Below are 21,337 nucleotides of genomic sequence, written 5' to 3'. Positions count from 1 at the left end.
TAAAAGAATCACAGCGATGGCATTCTGGGTTCCAATTTTCTAGAACTTATGCTTCCAGAGCTATTTTTAGGAATATTTGGCTTTGTACTTGTGGAATTATTTTTGATGCCTACCACTCCATCGTCACATTAAAATTCATGTGTGGCACCATCTTGCTAATGTCATGAGAGCTCACATATGTGCACAAGATCTCCCCCGAATGGAATTCAGTTCCTTACGGCCATTCTTCACGACCGACTCTGGCACCCACTCTAGGCCACAGTCACTGTCTGCTGCGTTCTTCGGACTGGGCAGGGCAAGGGGCAGACATGCTTGGGTCATCATGGGAATTAGGTCGCTTCACTCTGGTGGGTGGCATATGTTGAGGTTCTTCTAGAATTTTCTTTGAACAAAACGTCACACTGTTATAAATAACAACAAAAACGAACAGTTTAAAAACCAGGCTTGGCTGTTTCCTCGGGCAGACTTTCAGCTCTATCGGCTCTTGGAGTAACATCGATATCTTTGTAAATGGCACGTCTTCCTCTCTGGCATCTCTGTCCTTAGCTGACCTCTTGGATTCTCCTGCCAGTGAAACTCAGCCTCAGGGTTGAGCTATTTCAGGTGTCGTGTTTGCCATGGACACAAACCTGTCGCCGTCAGATGTACACAGGTGGCATTTGTAAAATTTCATATTCCTAGCTCCCACCCAAGATAAGCATCTTTAGGAGGGAGGAATATCAATTTTTTTAAAGGTTCTCACGTGCTTTAAATACAGCTCTGGTCAGAGTGCTGCAAAGGCAAGAATGGGGACTTCTCAGCTCAGTTAACAGGTGTCTGGCTGGACAGCAAGTGTGTCCTTGCTAACGAGTGTTTGCACCCATAGCAGGGCTTCCAACTTTCATGTGCATCTGAGTCACCTGCAGATCTATTTTTTAAATATGCAGATTCTGGCTCAGAAGGCTTGGGAGGGGCACCAAGATTATTCACTTCTGACCAACTTTCTGGTGATGTCAATGCCGCCGGTCCATGGACCACACCGTGAACAGCAGGTCCTGGCTCAGCTTCTCACAGTAGCACTCCCTCCTACTGTGACAATTAAAAATGTCTCCAGACATTTCACGCTCCCCCGGAGGCAGGGCAGATTCTCAACTCCTGGTTGAGAATCGTGTCACTAGGTAATCCTGATCATCCACCAGGTATACAGTCTACTTTTAAATATAATTTGTTTGCACACTTAAATGATCAAAAACATCCACTCTCTGGGTTTGCCTACCCTCCCCACGGTATAAGTCACAAAGGGCAGAGGACTTGTCCTGCTCATCACTGTATCCACAGAAGACTGACAGGTATGTAGTGGGCACCTAATAAATATCTGAATTAATTAGTTAATTGGTTAAACTAGCACTGAGTTGTACATGAAGTTCAATCTTAGAGGTCACCTTTTTCTATTCTCCATAAAGAGACAGAAAAAAAAAAAGATTGCTTTACTCTATTCTCTACAGATATTTCCATTGTATTTCTTTTCTCAATGCTTTATTGAAAAGCCATAAATAGTCAGGTGCTCGTGGGGCAAGAAGTGCCTATTTAAAGCTCTCATCTGACATTTTTTATTTCCTGAGAAGGTTCTCATCTAAAGGAGATCAACCCATGACCTTTTGTTGACCAAGTCTAGAAAAAGCCCAAATCCTTTGTGCTTTCTCAACTAAATCATCTCACACAACTTCAAACCAGCTTCATGATCAAGGGTGACCAGGGCTTGTGTGAGCCACTGCGTCATCAGGGGTTTCTCGTTTCCACTCACCGTTTCCCGCCTCTGCCCCACACAGCCCCTCCCCTCATACCTGCCCACCACTGGCACCCTGGTCAGCACGCCCCCAGAGCTGCGCCCTGTACACCCCTGCCACTCAGAACAGGGAGCACCCATGCTTGGCCCATTCAGCTCCCCTCACCGAGGGCCACACAGGACCGGCATGGCAGCACCACCAGGGTGGGTTGAACCTCAGGGGAAACTCTGCTCCCATCTCCCAGCATCCTCCAGCAAGGGCAGAAAGGCTTGTCACCGCCCCTTCCTCTCCTCCCCACCCGCTGCTGGGAGTTTTCCTTGCTTTCTTGATTTTGCAGGTAGGTGCTCTCTGTTTCTCCTGGGATGGGCCAGAGACAAGGCAGAGGAAACGCCTGTCTGCCCACCTTGGCTCAGCTTTGAAACTGCCCAGTGAGCTCGCCCAGCATCACTTTCAGTCCTTGAAGACCAACATTTAAGACTCACTTGCAGAATAAAGCTTTTAACTGGAGAAAGAATGGAGAACTCACGTCCCTTTGTGAGCCCCTGTGTGCATATTTGTCAATAAGCACTTGTAAAGACAAAGAGGCTGCTATATGATGTATTAGCAAGGAAATATTCACATTTTACTCTCTTGAGTGAAGACTAGCCAATATGGATAAACAGACCCAAATTCGCTCTACTTTTCCCGTAATAGAAGTTGGCTTGTCTAACATAGCTAATCATCATGGATATTTTCCTGTGAGCTTGGAAGTTGACAGATTGTAGGCCACGACATTCTGGCAAGTGGCTCAAAAATTGCTATCTTCCTTCCTGATAGGTCTGCCTTTCCAAGATTGGGTGGTTTTTGTCCTAATGGCTGCACAGCACCAATGGAAAGAGCTTTCTGAACGAGGAAGATTTGTTAGGTCCATCAGCTGGGTGTCGGTGGCCTCCAAGGACTGGACTCCAGCACACAAAGAGATAGGGCCATGACAACTCCAGTATAAAGCTATATTTGCCCTGGGCTTTGTCATCATTCCAACTGAACTCTTATCAGAGAGGTTCCTACCATCCTGGAAGGCACTCTGGCAGCTAGTTAATGACCTCTGAAACTTAAATACCCCAGGGAATATCACTCCTCTGAATCATTCACTAAGGAAAAAAATCTTAATCCACATCTTGCAAAAATTGAGATTTTTTTTCCCTTTGCATTTTGTAAAAGCAAAACGCCATTACTTGCTAACAGCTTGGAGCAGGAGGCCAATGGGTTGTGTTAGTCAGCTTTCTGTGGTTGTGACAACATACCTGAGATAAGCAACTGAAAGAGGAAAAATTTATTTAGCTCAGTCTCAGAGGTTTCAATCCCTAATCACAAGACTCTGTTGCTGTGGGCTTGGGCTGAGCAGAGCATCATGGGGGACACATGGTGGAGCAAAGCCATTCATCTCATGGTGGCCAGGAAGGAGAGAGAGAAAAAGGGAAAGACAGATGGAGTGTGGGGGGACCAAGGAAAAGATATCCCCTTCAAAGGCATGTCCCAGTGACCCACTTCCTCCAACCTCCTAAAGATTGTACCACATTCCAATAGTGCCCCTGGCTAGCAACCAAGCCTTTAGCACATGGTCTTTGGGTTCACTTCGGATTGGAACCATAACATGCATCCATGTCAACAGAGCTGTAGTATTGATACCGCCGTTTACCGGTGACGAGTTCTGCTCCTTCTAATGTTGAAGATTGAACACTAGAGAAGCAGCCAAGGCAAGCATATTAAGCAGGTTTTATTTAAAGGTAATAATACAGACTTCTCCCGGCAGGGAGAAGAGGGCCATGGCTGATGTTCTAAAGTCCCAAGAAGTGAGCGCACCCTACATCTTTTATAGGTTAAATTCTCTTTTGTTCTCCAGTTCCCTCCCCGCTTATCTCTCCTTCCTGCCTACCTGACTAGGCCTGGTTTTGCATTAAGTGAGAAGCCATGGGCAGGAGGAGGGCCAAGGTGATTCAGGCAGGCAAGGACCCAGGGGGCATTAATTAGCAGCTCCTGGCTTGCAGTCCTTGATAAAGGCAGGTAAATTTGGTAATCAATGGCCTCTGGAGATCCTTGACATTCCATTCTTCCAGGGGCAGTCTCCAACTTCCAGAGGCAGATGGCTTCATGGCCTCCATTTCCTCGATTTGACCGATCCCCTATTTCTACACTAACTACCTGTTCCCAATTCTGGCTTCATTCCCCCCTCTAATCTTAGGAACTCCATGCTGCTGGGGAAGGAGGTCGATGACCGCTCTGACTTCTTCGAGCTGGAAGTGGGTGGCGTGGGGCAAGCAGCTTGGAGTTCCTTTTCTAAAAATCGGGTCAATCGAGGAGTCCCAGGAAGAAGCCTGGTTGGGGGAAGAGCAGGTTGTAAAGTCATCTGGGGGTGGGTGCTTCTATGAGAGAAGAACAAAAAGACATAAGTACTGAAATGAGAGTAGTACAAAGTAAATGTTACAGCATCTGAGACATGCCACTGAGTATCATGAAAATGGCAGAAGTCAATCTCTTACCAGAAGGTGGAAGAACTGAGAAATTGTTCCCATAACTAGGCCTAGCAAAGGCTGGAGAGGACAAGGCCTTTATTTGGGGACTTTAACATTGTCCAGGTTGTCAGGAATGTAAACATGACATTTAACTCTTAATGTCATTGATGTCCCCAGAAAATATAGTTAAGCTACTTAATATCATCTGATTTTGTAAAATATCCCTTTATTGGTATAACCTGTGTTTAGTAGAGATCTCTATACTTCTGTTATTTAGGGCTAGATAATCATACCTGTGTAGCATAGAAAGGTCTTAAACTGCCTAAAACTTCTGACTCTGGCAGTTTCTCTTGATAGTTATTCAGGCACATTTGCTGAAGAATCTTTCTTTCATTTGTAGCTTCCAGTCTTTATTCTAGTGGGCTAGTACAAGTGTACATCTTAAGTTACATTTAACTATTATTTCCTTTAAATGCCCAAGAATGGCTATATTTTGGTTTTAACTGTTTTGCTGGGTATCTAAGATCAAGCTGGTCAAATTGACCTGGTTCCTGTCTTGTTAAAGAGTCAGCTGAGTTCCCACAGGGGTCACTCCTAGAGAACTTAAGAGCGGCTTCCCGGTTCCACCAGTGACTTTGGTTAGGCAGGGTCTCTTGATGAGGTGACTTCCTTTGGAAGCATTAAGGGATGTTTCCCTTTTTCCATGACCCTCCTCTGCAGCAAATGCACTGGGTGATTTTTCATCCTCTAGTCTCAACAATCTCCTTGATCAGGAGGTTGTGTGACCCAGAGTTGCAACGCTCCTTAGAGAAGTTCTCTTATTCCATGGGTTCAGGCTGACGTTGAGGGCAAGACCCAAATATGGACTTTTCTTGACCTCTGTATTTAACTTCAATCTCTAAGTTTGATCTTAATTATCCAACAAGCCAGTCTCACCAGTCATAAAGTAAGAGTACTGGGCTTCAACTTCAATGTCTATAACTTTACAGTTATTTACTCTTATCTAACAGGAGTCTGTATTAGTACTGGAAGTTACCACTATCTGTTCTATAGGTGATGGCTTATTATCACAAGTTACCTAGGTTGTGTGTTCCTGAAGCAGCTACTTCTGCAAAACATCAACAGGTAACAGTTTTACTAAATGAAATTAGCAAGAGTAAAAATATATCTTGTTTGTATAATAGCTATCTTGAGTTTTGACTGAGGACCACATTATATCCCCTATTTGAGATCACAGTACTTTTACAACAAGAACCAATCTTTTGACTATAACTTTAAATAAGCTGAAGTCTGGCTTATTTTGGAGCTATCCTACACACAGTGAAGTGGGAGGCAGAGCCTTATCTCAGGTAAGGCGTGGCTCTTTACAGATCTTAAGTGTTCTAATTCTGATGTTGATCTTTGCTTCTTTCTTAAATGTCATTTTAAGAAGTTTACATATATTGTTTCCTGAGTCTATATGAACACTAGTTAAAACAATTTAACATTATATCTAAAACATGAATTAAAAAAAGTTTGAGAGAGCTTTTAACTTAAGTGGCAAAATGTTTTCATGTTTCACAATATTAATCTTTACAAGTCAGGCTCTAACATTTATAAATACATTTATATTTGAAATTTTTTATCTCAGTGTAAAAAGTAACAAATTTTACATATACCCTATTGATAACAGGTCCTATAATAAAACATTAAATGATAGAAATAAATCCCCAATAAAATTTACTCTTTGTAAGTTTAAGATTACCATTACAGACAAGTTTAATCTGGAGAATAGCAAAGCTTGATAAATTTCCTGCTTTAAAAACTTGTGTACATGAAAAATATGAACACATTTAATATACAACTAGTGACCATTTCACAATTACCCTGACACTTTTATCTTACCAAATTTAGTTTTTAAAGAAAAATGTAGACTCTGTAACATAGTACAATAATCTAACAGTTGTTTAACCATAATTGTATAAACCCCTAATTTTTAAAACTAATTGTTCCAAAGAATAAAACTTAATAGACATAAAGTTAAGAGTAAATTAGTGTTTCTAAGAAATCCTTGTCATTTTACCATATAGATTGAGCTTTGGTTTATATTAGAACATTAGTATTTCACCTTAGGAAAAAAACCTTAAATAGCTTTAGCTGTCTCACACACATACAACCAACTTAGTTACATTCAAACTTGTTGAAACTTGCCCTTTACTTACACAGACTTTCTTAGCACTTACTTAGACCCTCATGTATTTCATCACACAAGCACTTTCTTACCCAGAAACATTCTTTTCCTTTTACTAAATATATTTCCATACCCAGAACCTTTTATTTTCTCTTTCCTATTTGTTGACCCCTTTTTGTTCACATTCTGAAACAACTCTTATGAAATTTCTGAATTTAGATAAATTACTCTATTTTAATAAGATTAAATATTTTGTTGTTTAGAGTACTCTAATTGAAACACAGTGGAAACTTTTGGGACCCTTTGTATATAGAATTGTACTTGTTAGGACATAACTTTTAGTAACCTTGTTTTTAGTTTAGTGATGACACAAAGCAAGTTTAAACCCTTTTATTTACCAACCTATGAAAACACCAATAATGTTCAAGTATGATACCCCATGGAATTTAAGGAGTTAAAAGTACTCAATGTTATTTAATAATTAGCATTTTAACTTTGTAAATTAATCCGATGTCTCTACAAACACATTTGAGTAATCCCATGCATGTTAACTCTAATTCACTTATTCTGTAAAAACCAAGATATCAGACAAGTGTCCTGAACAGTATTTGCTCTCTTCCCTGTTGAAGAAAAGTCCTAGAAACAATTGATATTAGACATTTTATTAACATCAATATTTTATTAGCTTGACCACCTAGAGACTTGCAAGTTATTTTCAAAGACATTTTACTTTTATTAGTTTACCCAATTTGAACCTTTTTAAATCACGTCAATTGAGAGTATCTGGATCCATTTTTTTTTATTTTAATTTTAGGAGCGCTCAGACAAAACATGACATCAGACAGCACGACATACAAATAACACAAAATCAAAGGCCTTGTAACTTTATAGGTGAATCTCCATTGCAATGTAACAGATGTTCAAAAATTCTAGTTGAATAAAAAATAGAACTGATCAAAAAAAATCATGAGCTCAAAAAAACATAATTAAAAAAACAAGAGTCCTGGAAAAATGATACGGCCGTTAATTACTTTAGTGAAGTACCATAAAATTTACTTTTTCTGGAGTTTAGATAAGGCTCTTTCTATCTTTTTTTTTTTCCCTTGGGTTTGAGACCGGTCTCCTACTGAGCCTTTAGGCTTCCTTTATTAACAGAAACCTTGTGCCTAGGGCATTTTAGCCATCTCATCAGGACAGGTTGGATGTCAAAGAAAATTATGAGAACTTATTTTCCATTACCTTTGAGAATGAAGCTACTTTGCTAAGTTCCTCACTGAGATATGCCATTGGTTATTGACCTGCCTATGGCTACTTATCCAGGATTTATTTTCCCCTTTGTGACTAACAGGTTAAATCTTGCTTCATAGGTAAGCTGAGGACAGGAGCTTGAAGTAAGGCCCCTTCTTGATATTCCTGGGGCAGAATATTGTCCTATAGTGGCTATTTTCTGTAGTATTGAACCTGTTGATGACATAATTAAGCTTTATTTTTGAGATCTTTAAATTCCTATTAGCTAAGAAGTTTAGGAGCTCTAAAATGGCCTTTTGATATTCCTCCTGGGTGGAGGCACATAGAGGATGTCATTTACTTACTGGAGAACAATTGCAGATGTTTTATCTCTGAATTTTGTTAAGTCCTTAGCTAAGGTTTGTCCAGAACAGGTGAGGGCCATCTAAATCCTGAGGCAATACTGTCTAGGTTAGTTGAGATACAGTATCTGGTTCCTCAAAGGCAAACAGAAATTGCCATTCAGAGTCTAGCACCCACAGGAAAAGTCATCTTTTAAATCTAACTTAGTAAACCAAGCAGCACTTGGAATCCAAGATAAAAGTGTATGGATTAAGAACTACGGGGGGGGGGGAAATTACTGCTTCATTATTCTAAGGTTTTGGACTACGCAGTTTGCTTTTTAACTCCTAAAATGGACTATTGCAAGGCATTAAAAGTTTCTATCAATTTGAATGATCTTTAATAAGTCCTTTTTCTTGCCTATATGTTCCCTTTTCTTTCCTTTTGATGTCTATTAAAAATGGAAGAAGCAAGCTGGAGAAGATCATCTGAGGATTGATCAGGGCCACATGCCAATTATTGTAATTTCCTCTAAATATTTGGGGCTGACTAAATGATAAATTTATACTTTAAAAGTAGGTGGCCCTTTATGGATTCAGGATTCAGAGTGGTGTGTTTTCTTATTGCTTTCCTAAGTCTCTCTATGAAAATAGCAGGACTTTCCTGAAGGCTGCATAATAGTTTTTTAGGCATCCGACTCATTATTCCAATCCCAGTTAGGATGGTTTCTGGGAACTGCCTGTGCTCTAGATGGTTAATAGCATAATTTTCCAGGTGAAATCATTCCTGGCATAAGTTTTAAAACATCTCAATATTTATTAGGATCTTCCAAAAGCCTCCTTAAATTTATTTTTGTCTGTCTTAAGTTGGGAGGGTCCCCTCCATTTTCCTCCCTTCGTGGGCGATTCCTCAAGGCTTTCTCCTCTCATGGTAGATTATTGATGTCAAGCATGGTAACATATGAAAGGCACTTTTCTTGATCATTTGCAATTTAGCAGTATGCAGGCTAGTGGTGAACCTGGCAATACTGTTGAGAGAAGCTCCCTTCTGAGTTAGAAATGTTAGGGACGTCTCCCTAACTTTGAGCTTCCTTATGGTCCAGAAAAACCCGTCTCTCACTACCTGGCTTTGCCAAAGTTATTTCTGGCCTTCTTTGGCAAAGTGCTAGGGTCCTAGTTTGCCCTGTGCTAGGGACCCTGGGAGGATTCAGACTTAAGGGCATTACTGCTTTCCTCCTGCCATTATAAACTCCTAATTATGAAAAACGATGACAAAAGTAAAAAGTGTGCTTTTTGCCTATCATTTTGCCCTGGGTGGGGGCACACCTGTTGGTTGTTAGGCGTATAACGCCCTTTGCTTGGAGGGAGGGGTTTTTAAATGCCTCCCTCTTGCAGCTTAAAGAGAACACCGTGAGCACATTTAAGCACGGGAACAGTAATGGGGAGACTCTAGATATCTAGACTAGTGAAGGCTAACTATGCGAACAAAGGGAACCTGGGCATTTTCATACTAATCATCCCAGGCCTTAATCCTACAGCTTGAATTCCTAATATCTGACTGGCAAGGGAAGGGGAGCATCCAGGAGGGAGTGGATGTGGGGAGTGTTGTGCACTGTGCGGCCCATACGGAGGCAAAGGTAATTGGCGCTTTCCCTCAGTGCCATTCATCTACCGATCACCCTGGATACCCCTCAGGGCTGTCGGGAGGGGGAGTCCAGAGAAGGAACCTTTGGGGTCCACCCGAGAGTAGCCCGGGCCGAGAACCCCGCAGTTGTTCCAACCCTTCCTCCACCTCCACGCATCCTGGGCAGATCAGGACTAGGGACACTGTGTACTGGCGGCAATTGCGCTCCGGGCCTGGACAGAAAAGTAGGAAACGGCTTCAGCAGAGTCCAACATGCCTACAGAGCAGGGGTTGGAAACTTGCCTGGGCCGGGAAATCTTTCACCCGAGTCTTAAGAATGGCGGCTGCACTAACTGCATTTAAGTAGCCGACGGGTGCCCATTTTGCCCTCCAAAAATAAAGAGACAGAAAGATGCACCTCAAACAGATGTGAGGTGCGTGGAGAGAGAAGCTTACTTACCTTGGCGTAAATCTCCGTGGGACCTCCAAATCTGATACCGCCGTTTACCGGTGACGAGTTCTGCTCCTTCTAATGTTGAGGATTGAACACTAGAGAAGCACGCCAAGGCAAGCATATTAAGCAGGTTTTATTTAAAGCTAATAATACAGACTTCTCCCGGCAGGAAGAAGGGGGCCATGGCTGATGTTCTAAAGTCCCCAGAAGTGAGCCACCCTACATCTTTTATAGGTTAAATTCTCTTTTGTTCTCCAGTTCTCTCCCCCCTTATCTCTCCCTCCTGCCCACCTGACTAGGCCTGGTTTTGCATTAAGTGAGAAGCCATGGGCAGGGGGAGGGCCAAGGTGATTCAGGCAGGCAAGGGCCCAGGGGGCATTAATTAGCAGCTCCTGGCTTGCAGTCCTTGATAAAGGCAGGTAAATTTGGTAATCAATGGCCTCTGGAGATCCTTGACATTCCATTCTTCCAGGGGCAGTTTCCAACTTCCAGAGGCAGATGATTTTATGGCCTCCATTTCCTCGATTTGACCCGATCCCCTATTTCTACACTAACTACCTGTTCCCAATTCTGGCTTCAGTATTCTTTCAGGAGGAGGAGATGACTTCCCTTGCAGAAAATGGCTTTGAGAGCAGGAGAACCTGTCCCCGTCCACTTACTTGAGCCTGTGGCTAGCCCAGGGCTTCTCTTTGAGTGAAACAACCCGTCAGTGGCAGTTTCTGGTCCCTGAGCTCACACACGGACCAGCCTCCCCTTTCCATTCTGAAGGCCCCGGATTCTTTTTCCCTGGGTTTGGTTGCAAGGTTAATACTAGATGTGGTGCTGCTGTTATGTCTGCCTCTTGCCACCACTCTCAACAACTGGGGAGCGGAGGTCTTTGTGAAGGTAAGGACCACTTCAAGCTTTACACTTTCTCTCAGAGTGTTTCTGCATGAAATTGTCCTTGAGAAATAAATACTGGCTTACAGGAACTTGCAGAAACTACTCAGGGGTTTTTACCCAGCATTCTAGTGTTCTTGAACTATTAGCTACTGTAGGCTTTGATTATTCTTGTCAATAGCTGTATTTAAACAACAAAGAGCAGCCCTAAGAAGCAGAGCAGCAATTGTTACCAACAACAAAAAGAAGGGTAAAAAACCACCCCAAAACCAGCATAATTGAATATCAGAGCAGGAACAATCAGCTTCACCCCTTGTGCCTCGGAACTCAGGCCCCGGAGGCTGGTGCTCTCCACTGAGGAGAGAAAGGCTTTGTGACCAGCCATGGCCGCAGACTGATGGAGAAGAAAAGGTTTTGTCCTCAGGGTGGTGTATGAAGCCCTCAGCTCCAGGGCTGGCATCTAGCAGAAGCATAGCAAGATCGATTAACCAGATAAATAAATGAATTAAGTGCAATGAGAGCCCAAGGGAGGAAATAAGCAACTGTGCCTGCCAACTGTTTTCACAAAAGAGGCCTGGACTGGACCTTAAAGGCAGGATTATTCCCGCAGACAGCAGAAAGGGAAACTGCAACATCGCCGTCACTGAAGGACAGAACAGCGTGGCCTCCCAGGGAAGCACAGCGAGGCCTCGGGGCTTGGAGCACAGCCTGCCGGGAATCCTGCGCTGCAAGAAGAGCAGGCCCTCGGGAGAGGCCCCAGGGTTCTTGGACAGACTCTCCAGGGCTGTGAAGAGAACGAGTCTAAGCAGAAGAGGCAGCAAGAGTAGCCAGGAGGCTGCCAGCTTCTCAGGCAGCCACAAGTGCCCCCAGGCCACTGCGGGCCCCACACAGCCCGCACGCAGGACTGTGTTGCCCAGAGTAAGTCCTCCTTCAAGATCGGTGGACTGCTTTTTCATTCCCTGGTCCTTCCAACACTTTACAACCCGGCCCAGGTCTTCTGATCCTTCCGTTTCCTTCACATCCAGAGCTCTGGAACACCTAGCCACCGGTTGGAGGGGTGGGTTCACTTCTCGAGCTTCAGTTTGCTATCTCTGTGGAATTCAAGCTTCCAGCTCACTTTTATATCCAAGGTTTAAATTTTCTTTTCCTTAATCGTAAGGAACTCTAGTAAAGATTAGTTTATTGTTTTGAGTTTTTTGTTTTATTTTTCCCAAGTCATTGCTACTCACAACTAAGCTTTGTAAGTGATTCTAGCTGGTAAGTTTGCCATTTCTGTATTTTAAAATAGTTGACTTCACAATTCAGCTTCAAACTTTTCTGCTTAAATGAGCACAAATGTTTGATTATCTTTTTAAACTTATATCTGACCCTCTAGTTTTTCTACCCATGTTTATAAGAATTAAGTAAATACAGTCGACTTCACACTGACCTACGGCTACCGAAGCCCCCAATCGTTAATTTATCGAAGCCCCAGTAGGTGCCTGCAGAGATTTGCCTTTACATTGATGTGTTCAAAGCCAGTTCTTTTCACCCTGATACTTAGGGACACACATAACCATGCCACCTCTTTGTCTTCTCTTAGTACAGAACAGATTGAAAAACCCGCCTTCTTCCCAGAGTGCTCGCTTCTGGAGCTGAATTTAGCACCATTTGATGGTGTAGTCAGCAGGGTGCCAGGCAGGTGGGGCACATGCCAGGAGGGGATGTTCTGCCTCATCAGGTCCTATGGAGGAGGGCTGGTCCCAAGGAAGAGGCAGAGCCAAGGCCGTGACTTAGCATTTCCATCCTGGCCCTCCCAAACTTACTCCCTCTCTGTTTGCAACCTGCAAGAGGAACTTTAATTTGCCATGAACAGTCAGCGGCTGGTAGCCACAAAATATTCCCCTATTGATATTTTTACTATCACCGAAAAGTGATAGGCTCAAGGTTGAGGGCAGATTATCACAGCCTCTTAAAGGAGGCTAGGGGTGTGGGGGCAGGAGAATGGTCGTTTGAGCCCCTGAATCAGGACAGGTGAACTGTAGATCCTGTCAATGAGTGAAGCCCTCCAGAGACCCCAATGTGAAAAGACTTGGGGCACCGTGAGCATTTACTTATGGAGCCCTTCATCTGAAGTAAAGTGTCTTCTCTGAGTTGGGCTCCTTATCATACTTGAGACCTCATTAGAAGGCACGTGTGTATGACGTATGCCCTGGAGAATATCTTCAAGACCCTGAATCAGGTTCTCAAACTTTAAGGTGCCCAAATCACTGGTAAATCTCAGATACATGCAGATCATGATTTAGTAGCTGGGACGAGCTGAGAACCTGTTTCTGTTTCTCAGCTGAGCTGTTGGGTGACATGGATGCTCTGCGGACCACACGTGGAGCCACAGGGCCCCAGAGAGCAGTGTTCTCAATGGGCCTCTCTAGAGAGATTGGCATATCTGGGGAGCTTTTAAAAATCTTGATGCCAAACTGTACCCCACACCAATGAAATCAGAATTCTGATGACAAGGCCAAGATATCACCAGTTCTAGAGGCCCCCACATAATTCCTGTCTGTATGAAGGACACGAGTGGATGATGGGACTGAGTCCTGTCACTTTGGAAATCAGCCAAAAGCATGTTGTGAGTCTGGATCTGATGTCCTTCAAGGGTTGTGAATTAAAACTGAGCGGCTGCCTTTCCCGTCGCCAGCTCCAGAGCCTGAGCTGAGGGCTCCAGAGCCCGCGCTGAAGGCCTCACAGCGCTCCCGCAATGCTCGGTGCACCTGTGGTTTCTGTTCTTGGCTGCTCCAGGTTCTTTTCAGAAGCCTAATCGGGCTGTGAGAGTCGGGATGAGAATAGAACTGGACGTTTATGTTCCTATGGAGAGGGTTTCTCGGCCCCGCTGTATATTCACATCACTCGTCTGCATTCCGTGAGCTGGGCTAGTTTTAAAAGCTCCCCTGGTGATGCTGATGTGAAGCCAAGGAGGGGAAGATAAAATGAAACTTTTTAAAATGGACATATTTGTTTTTTCTTCAACACTATTGGAACTGGTTCTAAATAACAAGGTGCGGGTCCGATAATAAACAAAATGTAGAAATGATTTTTAAATATGCATTAATGATTTTTAAAAATGTTTCGAAATGTATATGCCGGCTTCCTGTCCCCCACCTGGTATTTTTGAGGAGGCCAATTGGCCCCTGAGCTGGGTGTGGAGTAGCCACCTGAACATGAAAATTAATTAGGGCACTGCATTAGTCAAGGAAAGGCTAGCTGCTAAAACACGTAAAAGCCGAACCTTCTGGGGCTTGACACTGCAGGAATTTGGCAAATGAGACCAGGTCCGGGGGGCAGACCTCCTCTGCAGTCTGCCCAATGGGAGGGGAGGGAGTGGGCGGGACTCCGGGGGGCGGTCCTCCAGATGGGCGGGGCCACGTCTGCTCTCACTTCATTGGCCAGAGCTCCATCACGGGGCTCCTGGCCCCTGTATGAGTGACTACCCCCGGATCCCAGCAACTGAGCAGCCTGGCCTGCAGCCAGCAGCGAAGACCAGCAGTCCTTGAAGTGATGGGGGTTTTTTTGTTTGTTTGTTTGTTTTGTGTGTGTGTGCTAGGGATTGAACCCAGGGGCGCTTAACCACTGAGCCACATCCCCAGTCCTTTTTTATATTTTATTTTGAGACAGGGTCTCTCTACGTTGCTTAGGGCCTTGCTAAATTGCTGAGACTGGCTTTCAACTTGCAATCCTCCTGCCTCAGCCTCCAGGGACGCCGGGATTACAGGCATGCATCCCCACGTCCTGTTTGAAGTGATGATCCTAAGGGCAAGTGTTCTCTTTTCTCCGCAGATATTGCAAACGGCACCAGTTCAGGGGGGTACCGCCCACCTCCCAGAACCAAAGAAGTCATCATCAATGGCCAGACTGTGAAACTTAAGTATTGTTTCACCTGCAAGATTTTCCGGCCCCCTCGCGCCTCCCACTGCAGCCTGTGCGATAACTGCGTAGGTGAGTAGGAGCCTGGGGCGCTGGCGGCCACGTTCGGTTGCTCCGAATAGGCGTTGTGCAGGGTTGATGTGTACCTCTCTTTAATCCTTCTCCATGAAAAGACTCATTCATGGTTGATGTTCGGTGTATTTGCCTGTTGCCACCATTTGCACTGACCAGACCTACAGTTACCAATCTCTTACTTTTCATTCCCTCCCCCCCCCCCTGGCATCCTGCAATGCCCTAGGCCTTCAATTCCCCCAGCACAGCGCAGTGTTATAAAGCCATTTCAGCCCGAGGCCCCTGCATGGCCTGACCGGCTGGCCAGGCACACATTTTGTTCAGTTCTCTTCTGGAGCTGGAAGCATTGGATTAAGCAGGGAGAGGAGGAGAGGCTGGAGGTTTCTTCTTTCAGGGAGCTGGAGTTAGGATCATTGTTCTTCAGAAACCAAAGGACCTCCACTCTCTGTCCACTCGCTTTCTCCAGGACAGATGAGGGAAGCAGGCAGAGGGAAGGTGAGAGCCCAGAGGTCCCGGTGAAGTGGCAAGGAGATGGCAAAGTAGCTAGAAAGACAGAGGCTCACCAGTGTTGATGTCCCACATTTCCTCAGTCCCACAGCCAGCCTCTAGTAGAAGCAACCAAGGACACTCCTGGGGGAATGAACTCGGACCCCTCTGTTACTTCATACCTGAGAGATAGGAATACACCCCAGAACAAGCCTTGTTTCCCTGGTGACACTGATTTCTAACCCACTTCTTGAGTCTTAGAGCTTGGAGTCTCCATTTTTCTTGAGAAAAATAAAATTTTATAGTTTGCTTCCTGTTGTGCCAAGCAATCTTTTATTCATCTTAAATTTAGCTCATTCTAACTTTAATAATTTAAATTTGGTCCAAAGGCCATGTTTTCCCTATCAGGCTTTGTTAATAAAACTTACTATTAGTTTTGCCTTTCCGTGGAACAGCATGGAATTTTGTTCCATCCTTCCTGTGTAGTCAGGAGTCTGTAGTTAAGAGCCTTGGATGTGGCACTGGTGGGCCTGGGTCCAGATATGGCAATGATCTGTAATTGTTAGCTGCTATTGCTGTTATCACTACTGCTGTCTTGATGGTTTAGTGGCTTCCTCTGGACAATTCCTTGATAACATGGTACTCCTCTGCAGGTGCGATGACCAACACTATAGCTAGGCCTCAAGGTGGGGCACACTAGGATTTCAACAAGGACAAGTGACAGTCGTGATTTGATTTGGTACCCTTCTTTGGCAACGCCAGCCTGCCATGCCTATCCCATACCCATCTCAAGGACATTTAAGCCAAAACAGCATGACAGCTTACATATCTTCCAGGGCTTCTTAGATTGTTGGCAGCCTTTTCTTGTGCTGTCACTTTGACCTCAAGACTTCTGGCGTGGTGGGACAATATGTAACTTATTCTTACTCACATAAGCTCCTGTTATTTTGTACGCCCTCTCCTATGGGCCTGGGGATTATTCTAGTCTGCAGGGAGTAGTTATCTGCAAATCAGAAGTGTTTACTGAGCACTTCTTTCACTTTCTCATTTTCAAAACCTTTACCCATTTCTAGACACCCCCATTTCCACTTCTTCATTTCCATCAATTGGTCTCAATCCTGTTTCTTATCTGTAGGCTAGATTCTTAGTCATGATGAAAACTTTCATTCCCATCTCAGAGTGACTTACTGTTTTAAAATTCCCTTTGGATTCTTGTCAGACACTTTCTAAAAGCTCATATGTTCACTCACAGTTTCTTCCCACTATTGCCCATAGGCGTAGATGTCCCTTAAAGAACCCTGATGTATTGCATGTAAAAACCCCTTACCAAAATTAGATCTGCTTTTCCCCAGTTGATGGTGTGCTTCTGCCTTAGTGAAACCACTTAAAATAGTGTCCTCTCCTACCAGCGGTCATAGAGCCATGGGTCTAGAATACCCAGGAGTAGGTGTTGGCCTTTCTGAGAATAAAGTCACCATGGATAATCCAGCGTCCCACTAACCAGCAGAGAGGTGTTCTAGAAACCAGAGATCCTAATCGCAAAGGGAAAGGAAAAGGAGAGAAGGTGGCAAAGTCTGTGGTGGGTCAAGAGGAGGAGGCTGATCCAAGTGGCATACCACCAGCAGTGACCTCTAAGCCTGGTCCACAGTCCTGGGCTTGGGTTCGGCTGAGCCTAACTAGAGCCTGTCTTCATGGAGGACAGCACAGGTGAGGAGCATAAGACTGATTTACAATAAAGCTGCTCATAGAACTCCTTTAAAAAACCATGCAGTTATTCAAGCCTGCATAGCTTTGGTTTTGCAGTTAATTCCATGACATTTGGGCCTTTGTCATGACCAGAAGATTGAACCTTCTGCATATGGGAAAATAGAATGGAAAGCAGATGTCTCCCACAGAGACGGGTAATGGCAGAGTTTGCCAGTAGTTTATTTTTAGATAGAAAGTTTTTACTGAAAGAATTCTACTTTTTGCAGCAAGGGAAAAGCACAGGAAAGCGGAAAGCCAGGGTTAGACTATGTGCTGCCCTTGTCATGAAGAGCTTTGGGTTGGCCCTTCCCAGGCACAGTAGATAAATCTTGCTTTGCATGAGGAGAGGGGAGAGGGAGAATGTGCTTTCTCCGGTGGCTGGGAAGAGTATTTTCCTTTGTTAAATACGTTTGAGATGAGAGTTAAGTTTTAGGGACTATGAGTTTCTAGTTGAGGATGGAGGGAAGGACTTTTGGGGGGACAAATGCTGGTGCAAACATAGAACTAGTGAGTAGAACTCGTGGCTGGGACCTGGCTCTTGGGACATGCAGATCCAGGGCTGCACGCTGTTCCTGTCGCTGAGTGATCCCAGAACCTGGCAGGTTATCTGGACACTTGTTTCCACCTCTGTGAAACAGGGTGACCCCAGGGCTACCTCACAGGTTTCTCTAAGAGAGTAAATGAGATGGTACTCATCAAAGCGTCCAGAACAGATCTGGCACACACTAAGGGCAGCGAGCACCTGCCATTGGGCTCCTGGATAGCAGATTCAAACAAGGTTCGTTGTCACAACATGGCAGTCAGCTTGGGTGTTTTTGGTAGGATTTAGACAATATGCAGTAATGGAAGTGTGTGTGTTCTCTCTGTCTCTCTTACTGGGCCTTGATTTAGCTCCACTGCTGTCTCTCAATCTTCCTCTGTCTGCCTGGTTTCCCTATTACTTCTGCACACCATTTCTGCACATTTGCAGCAGAGTATTTGGGTTCGTTTGTCCGTCTAGATGATCTTTGAGTTTATAGAACATTTTTAAACAACCAGCAGCTCAGGCCTGGCACCCCTCCCTCTCTCAGACCCTCAGGTCACTGGTGCGAAGGTGGTGGAAGGAGAGAAAAGCCAGATGGGTCCAGGAAGTCCTCTCATGTGCTCCACCTTCTGTGGTCAGGCAGACCCTGTCGGGGAGGTCTGTCCTTGGGTGGCCCTGGTCCAGTGTCAGAATGGCCCCAGCCTTCTCCAGAACTGGGGACATCTAATGCAGCCTAAACCTATAACCAAAAGGGACTTAGTTGAAATGAGTGTGATCACATGCTGTGGGCAAACTAATGAGAAAGCTTGCTAGACATGAAGACTTGCGAGCATTTTCAAACTGTCTGTGCAAGAGTCTACCTTGGTCAGACGGAGGCAGCTGTGCCTAGGAGCTGAGAGGGGCCTCTGGAAGTTCCAGAGCTGCTGTCCTGTCCGGGCTGGGGGACCCTCTGTGCACCTGCAGTGCCACACCTGGAGGGGCTTCGAGGACAAAGAAGGTAGCGCACAAAGCCTCGGGCCTTTGCGTATTTTGAGCATGGTCAGCCTCCCTCATGCAGGGGAGCACTTGTCTTGCCATTGTCTTCTGTCCCTCTGTCACTTCTGGTGTGGGTGCCACAGGAACCTCCAGAGCCTCTGCAGAGGCTCGGGGTCCATCCCCGCTGGTCTGGGTTGCACTTCGCCACCCTCCTCAAATCCCCATGGACGCCCCCCCCCTTCCCCTCTTCTTGCTACACTCTCTCTCCTGCTCCTCAACCACTCCTGCCCCACAGCTGCCCTCCCGATGCTCCCATGCTCCTCTGTGACGCAGGTGTCCACACTCAGCCTGCTGGTTCCATGTGTGTAGCGCACGCTCTGCCGAGTGCCACCGCCGGCCCTCAGAACCCAGGCTTTGTGTCAGCATTGTACCACATGCTAAGAGATGTGAAAGGGTGGAGGTGTGGAGTTACACCTGCCTTCAGGTGTGGGTAGCATCAGGGAATTCCTTCTTAACTATTTGTATCTGGCCAGAGGGTAATCGATCCCCATGGGAAAATGTATCATTCAGGGGAGAGGAGGGGGCTGGCATTGAATCCTCCTTGGAACCCAGAATCTCCTGGGCTTCCCAAAATCCATGATCTTTGCATTTCACCAACTTTAATGAGCATTTATGTGTCAGGTACTGTGATAGGAACTAAGTATATCAAAGTAAAAGACAGTCGCCAGGGATTATTAAGACTCGATCAAGGAGAACTTGAAGCAAAAAGCATTATATGTATTACATTACACAGGTCAGAGAGTAATTCTGTGTTGGTAAAGAGTCCGATCAAAAATTGTCATCAACATGTATGCACCAAATAATATTGCATCAAAATACCTAAAGCAAAAGGTGTCAGAAAATGCAAGAACAGTTTTGTATAAACATAGTGGCTAGTGAGAAACAACAGCATACCTCTGCTTTTGATGGCTGAAGCCAATGAAATATAAGGAAATCAAGGATAGCAACTGATAAGGAATAAATATTATGTTAAATTTTATTTCTACAAAGTAGCCTTTTTCAGCTGTTCATGAAACATTTACAAAAATTAACCATATTAGGTCACAAAGAGTCCAACTTCCTAAAAGCAGATATTGCACCAACAGCATCATCTGATGACACAACAATAAAACAAGAAACCGACCACAAAGATATGATTGCATAAACACAAGCAATGGCAACTTAAAAAAAAAAAACTTTTAATAAATTCTTGGGCAACAGAAACTTCAATATTAAAGTTGTAGAATATTTGGAAAATGACAGTAAGAACAATGCAAAACTGTAATTCAGAATTCTAAATTTTAAAAACACAAAAAGCAGCCTAAGAGGAAAAGGAAATAATTGAAAGACTATCCAGGTGCTGGTAAGAATCAACAAGAAGCCGGAGAGGCAAGCTGAGGGAGGCTGGGTGGTGGGGCGTGGGCAGTCACGCCTGTCACAAGAAACTATCTGGAGGTAACTGCCACAAGCAGTGCATTACTGGTACCACCACAGAGTCCTCTGTGCTATGCCAAGACCATGAGCTCCAGATTCAGAGGTCTGGGTGGGCCTCTGGGCCTGTCTCACTTCTGCACTTGAGCAGCCCTCAAGGCGGGGCCACACCTGCGCCACCTGCCCCACTTACATATCTCCCTGCTATTTTGGGATTCTCTCCAAACAGGAAGTTTACTTGGATGGTAGATGACCAATGAAGTAAAGAGTTTTTAAAAGTCTAGTACAAAAAAAAAAAAAAAATTGAACTTAGAATAGAAGCAAATAAACAAAGCATCTATCTCAAGAAGACAGAAAAAAAAAAAAAAAAATCCTTAAGAAAACAGGAAAATAAAATCAGTGACCTAGAAGGCAGAACAGTAAATATGATGCCAGATCTAATTTCTTAGAAAATAAACAATCAAGAGATAAACCTCTGGTGAAACTGAAGGAGAGAACATAGCAAGAAAGTGGAATCAATTCAAATGAGATGAATGTGTTGAGATATTTTTAAGTCATTAGAAAATGTATTATTTTGTATGCTGTCTGACTCTATGTCAGTTGATTTAAAAACTCAATGAATCATGATTTTTATCAGAGATTGGTCAAAGACTGAGTAAAAAACGGGTAGATTACAAGTTTCTCATGGAATTATCTAGGCAATTTTCTGGCCAAAGTGCTGTGCTCAGACAATCTTACTTCCTACATTCTGAATATAGTGTTTCAGAGTTTAGGAAACTTTTCAGTTCATTTTGCCATGATAGTATGACCCTAATGACAAAATCTAACAAAAATAACGTGAAAAAAACCACCAAAATTTTTCAATTATAAATGTATGTAAAAAGATAACATGAGACATAGAAAATTTAATCTCACTTAATTCTATATATGAAAGAATTAGTCCCTACAGCATAGAAGGGTATATTCCAGGTATGCAATTGCTTTTTAATGATATTAAAACTACTAACATACCAGTAGACCAAAGGACAGAAGATAATGAGCATGATGATGATTCCATAAAGGGTTGGATGTCGGGTGGCCTCCGTCTCTAACTTGAACTAAGCCAAGACTGGGAGGCATGGTGGGCAGAATTTTGACCCCCAGGACCTCCTTCCCTGGGTGCTACTTGCTTGGCAATAGTGACTTTGTGGAAGTCATTAGAGGTTACTAATC

General features: G+C 44.2%; 1 protein-coding gene across 2 annotated transcripts in view; it reads left to right on the top strand.

The window, feature by feature from the left end:
* Positions 1-21,337, top strand: part of ZDHHC14 (zDHHC palmitoyltransferase 14) — a 272,603-nt gene that overhangs the window by 191,155 nt on the left and 60,111 nt on the right. For both annotated transcript variants that reach the window (XM_079146777.1, XM_079146778.1), the window contains exon 3: positions 14,767-14,925. In XM_079146777.1, coding sequence (XP_079002903.1) covers positions 14,767-14,925 — 159 coding nt within the window. The remainder of the gene's footprint in view (positions 1-14,766; positions 14,926-21,337) is intronic.

This window comes from Sciurus vulgaris (genome assembly GCF_902686455.1).
Source record: "Sciurus vulgaris genome assembly, chromosome: 7".
NCBI classification, from domain to species: Eukaryota; Metazoa; Chordata; class Mammalia; order Rodentia; family Sciuridae; genus Sciurus; species Sciurus vulgaris.
This window is presented reverse-complemented; position numbering and strand designations above follow the sequence as displayed.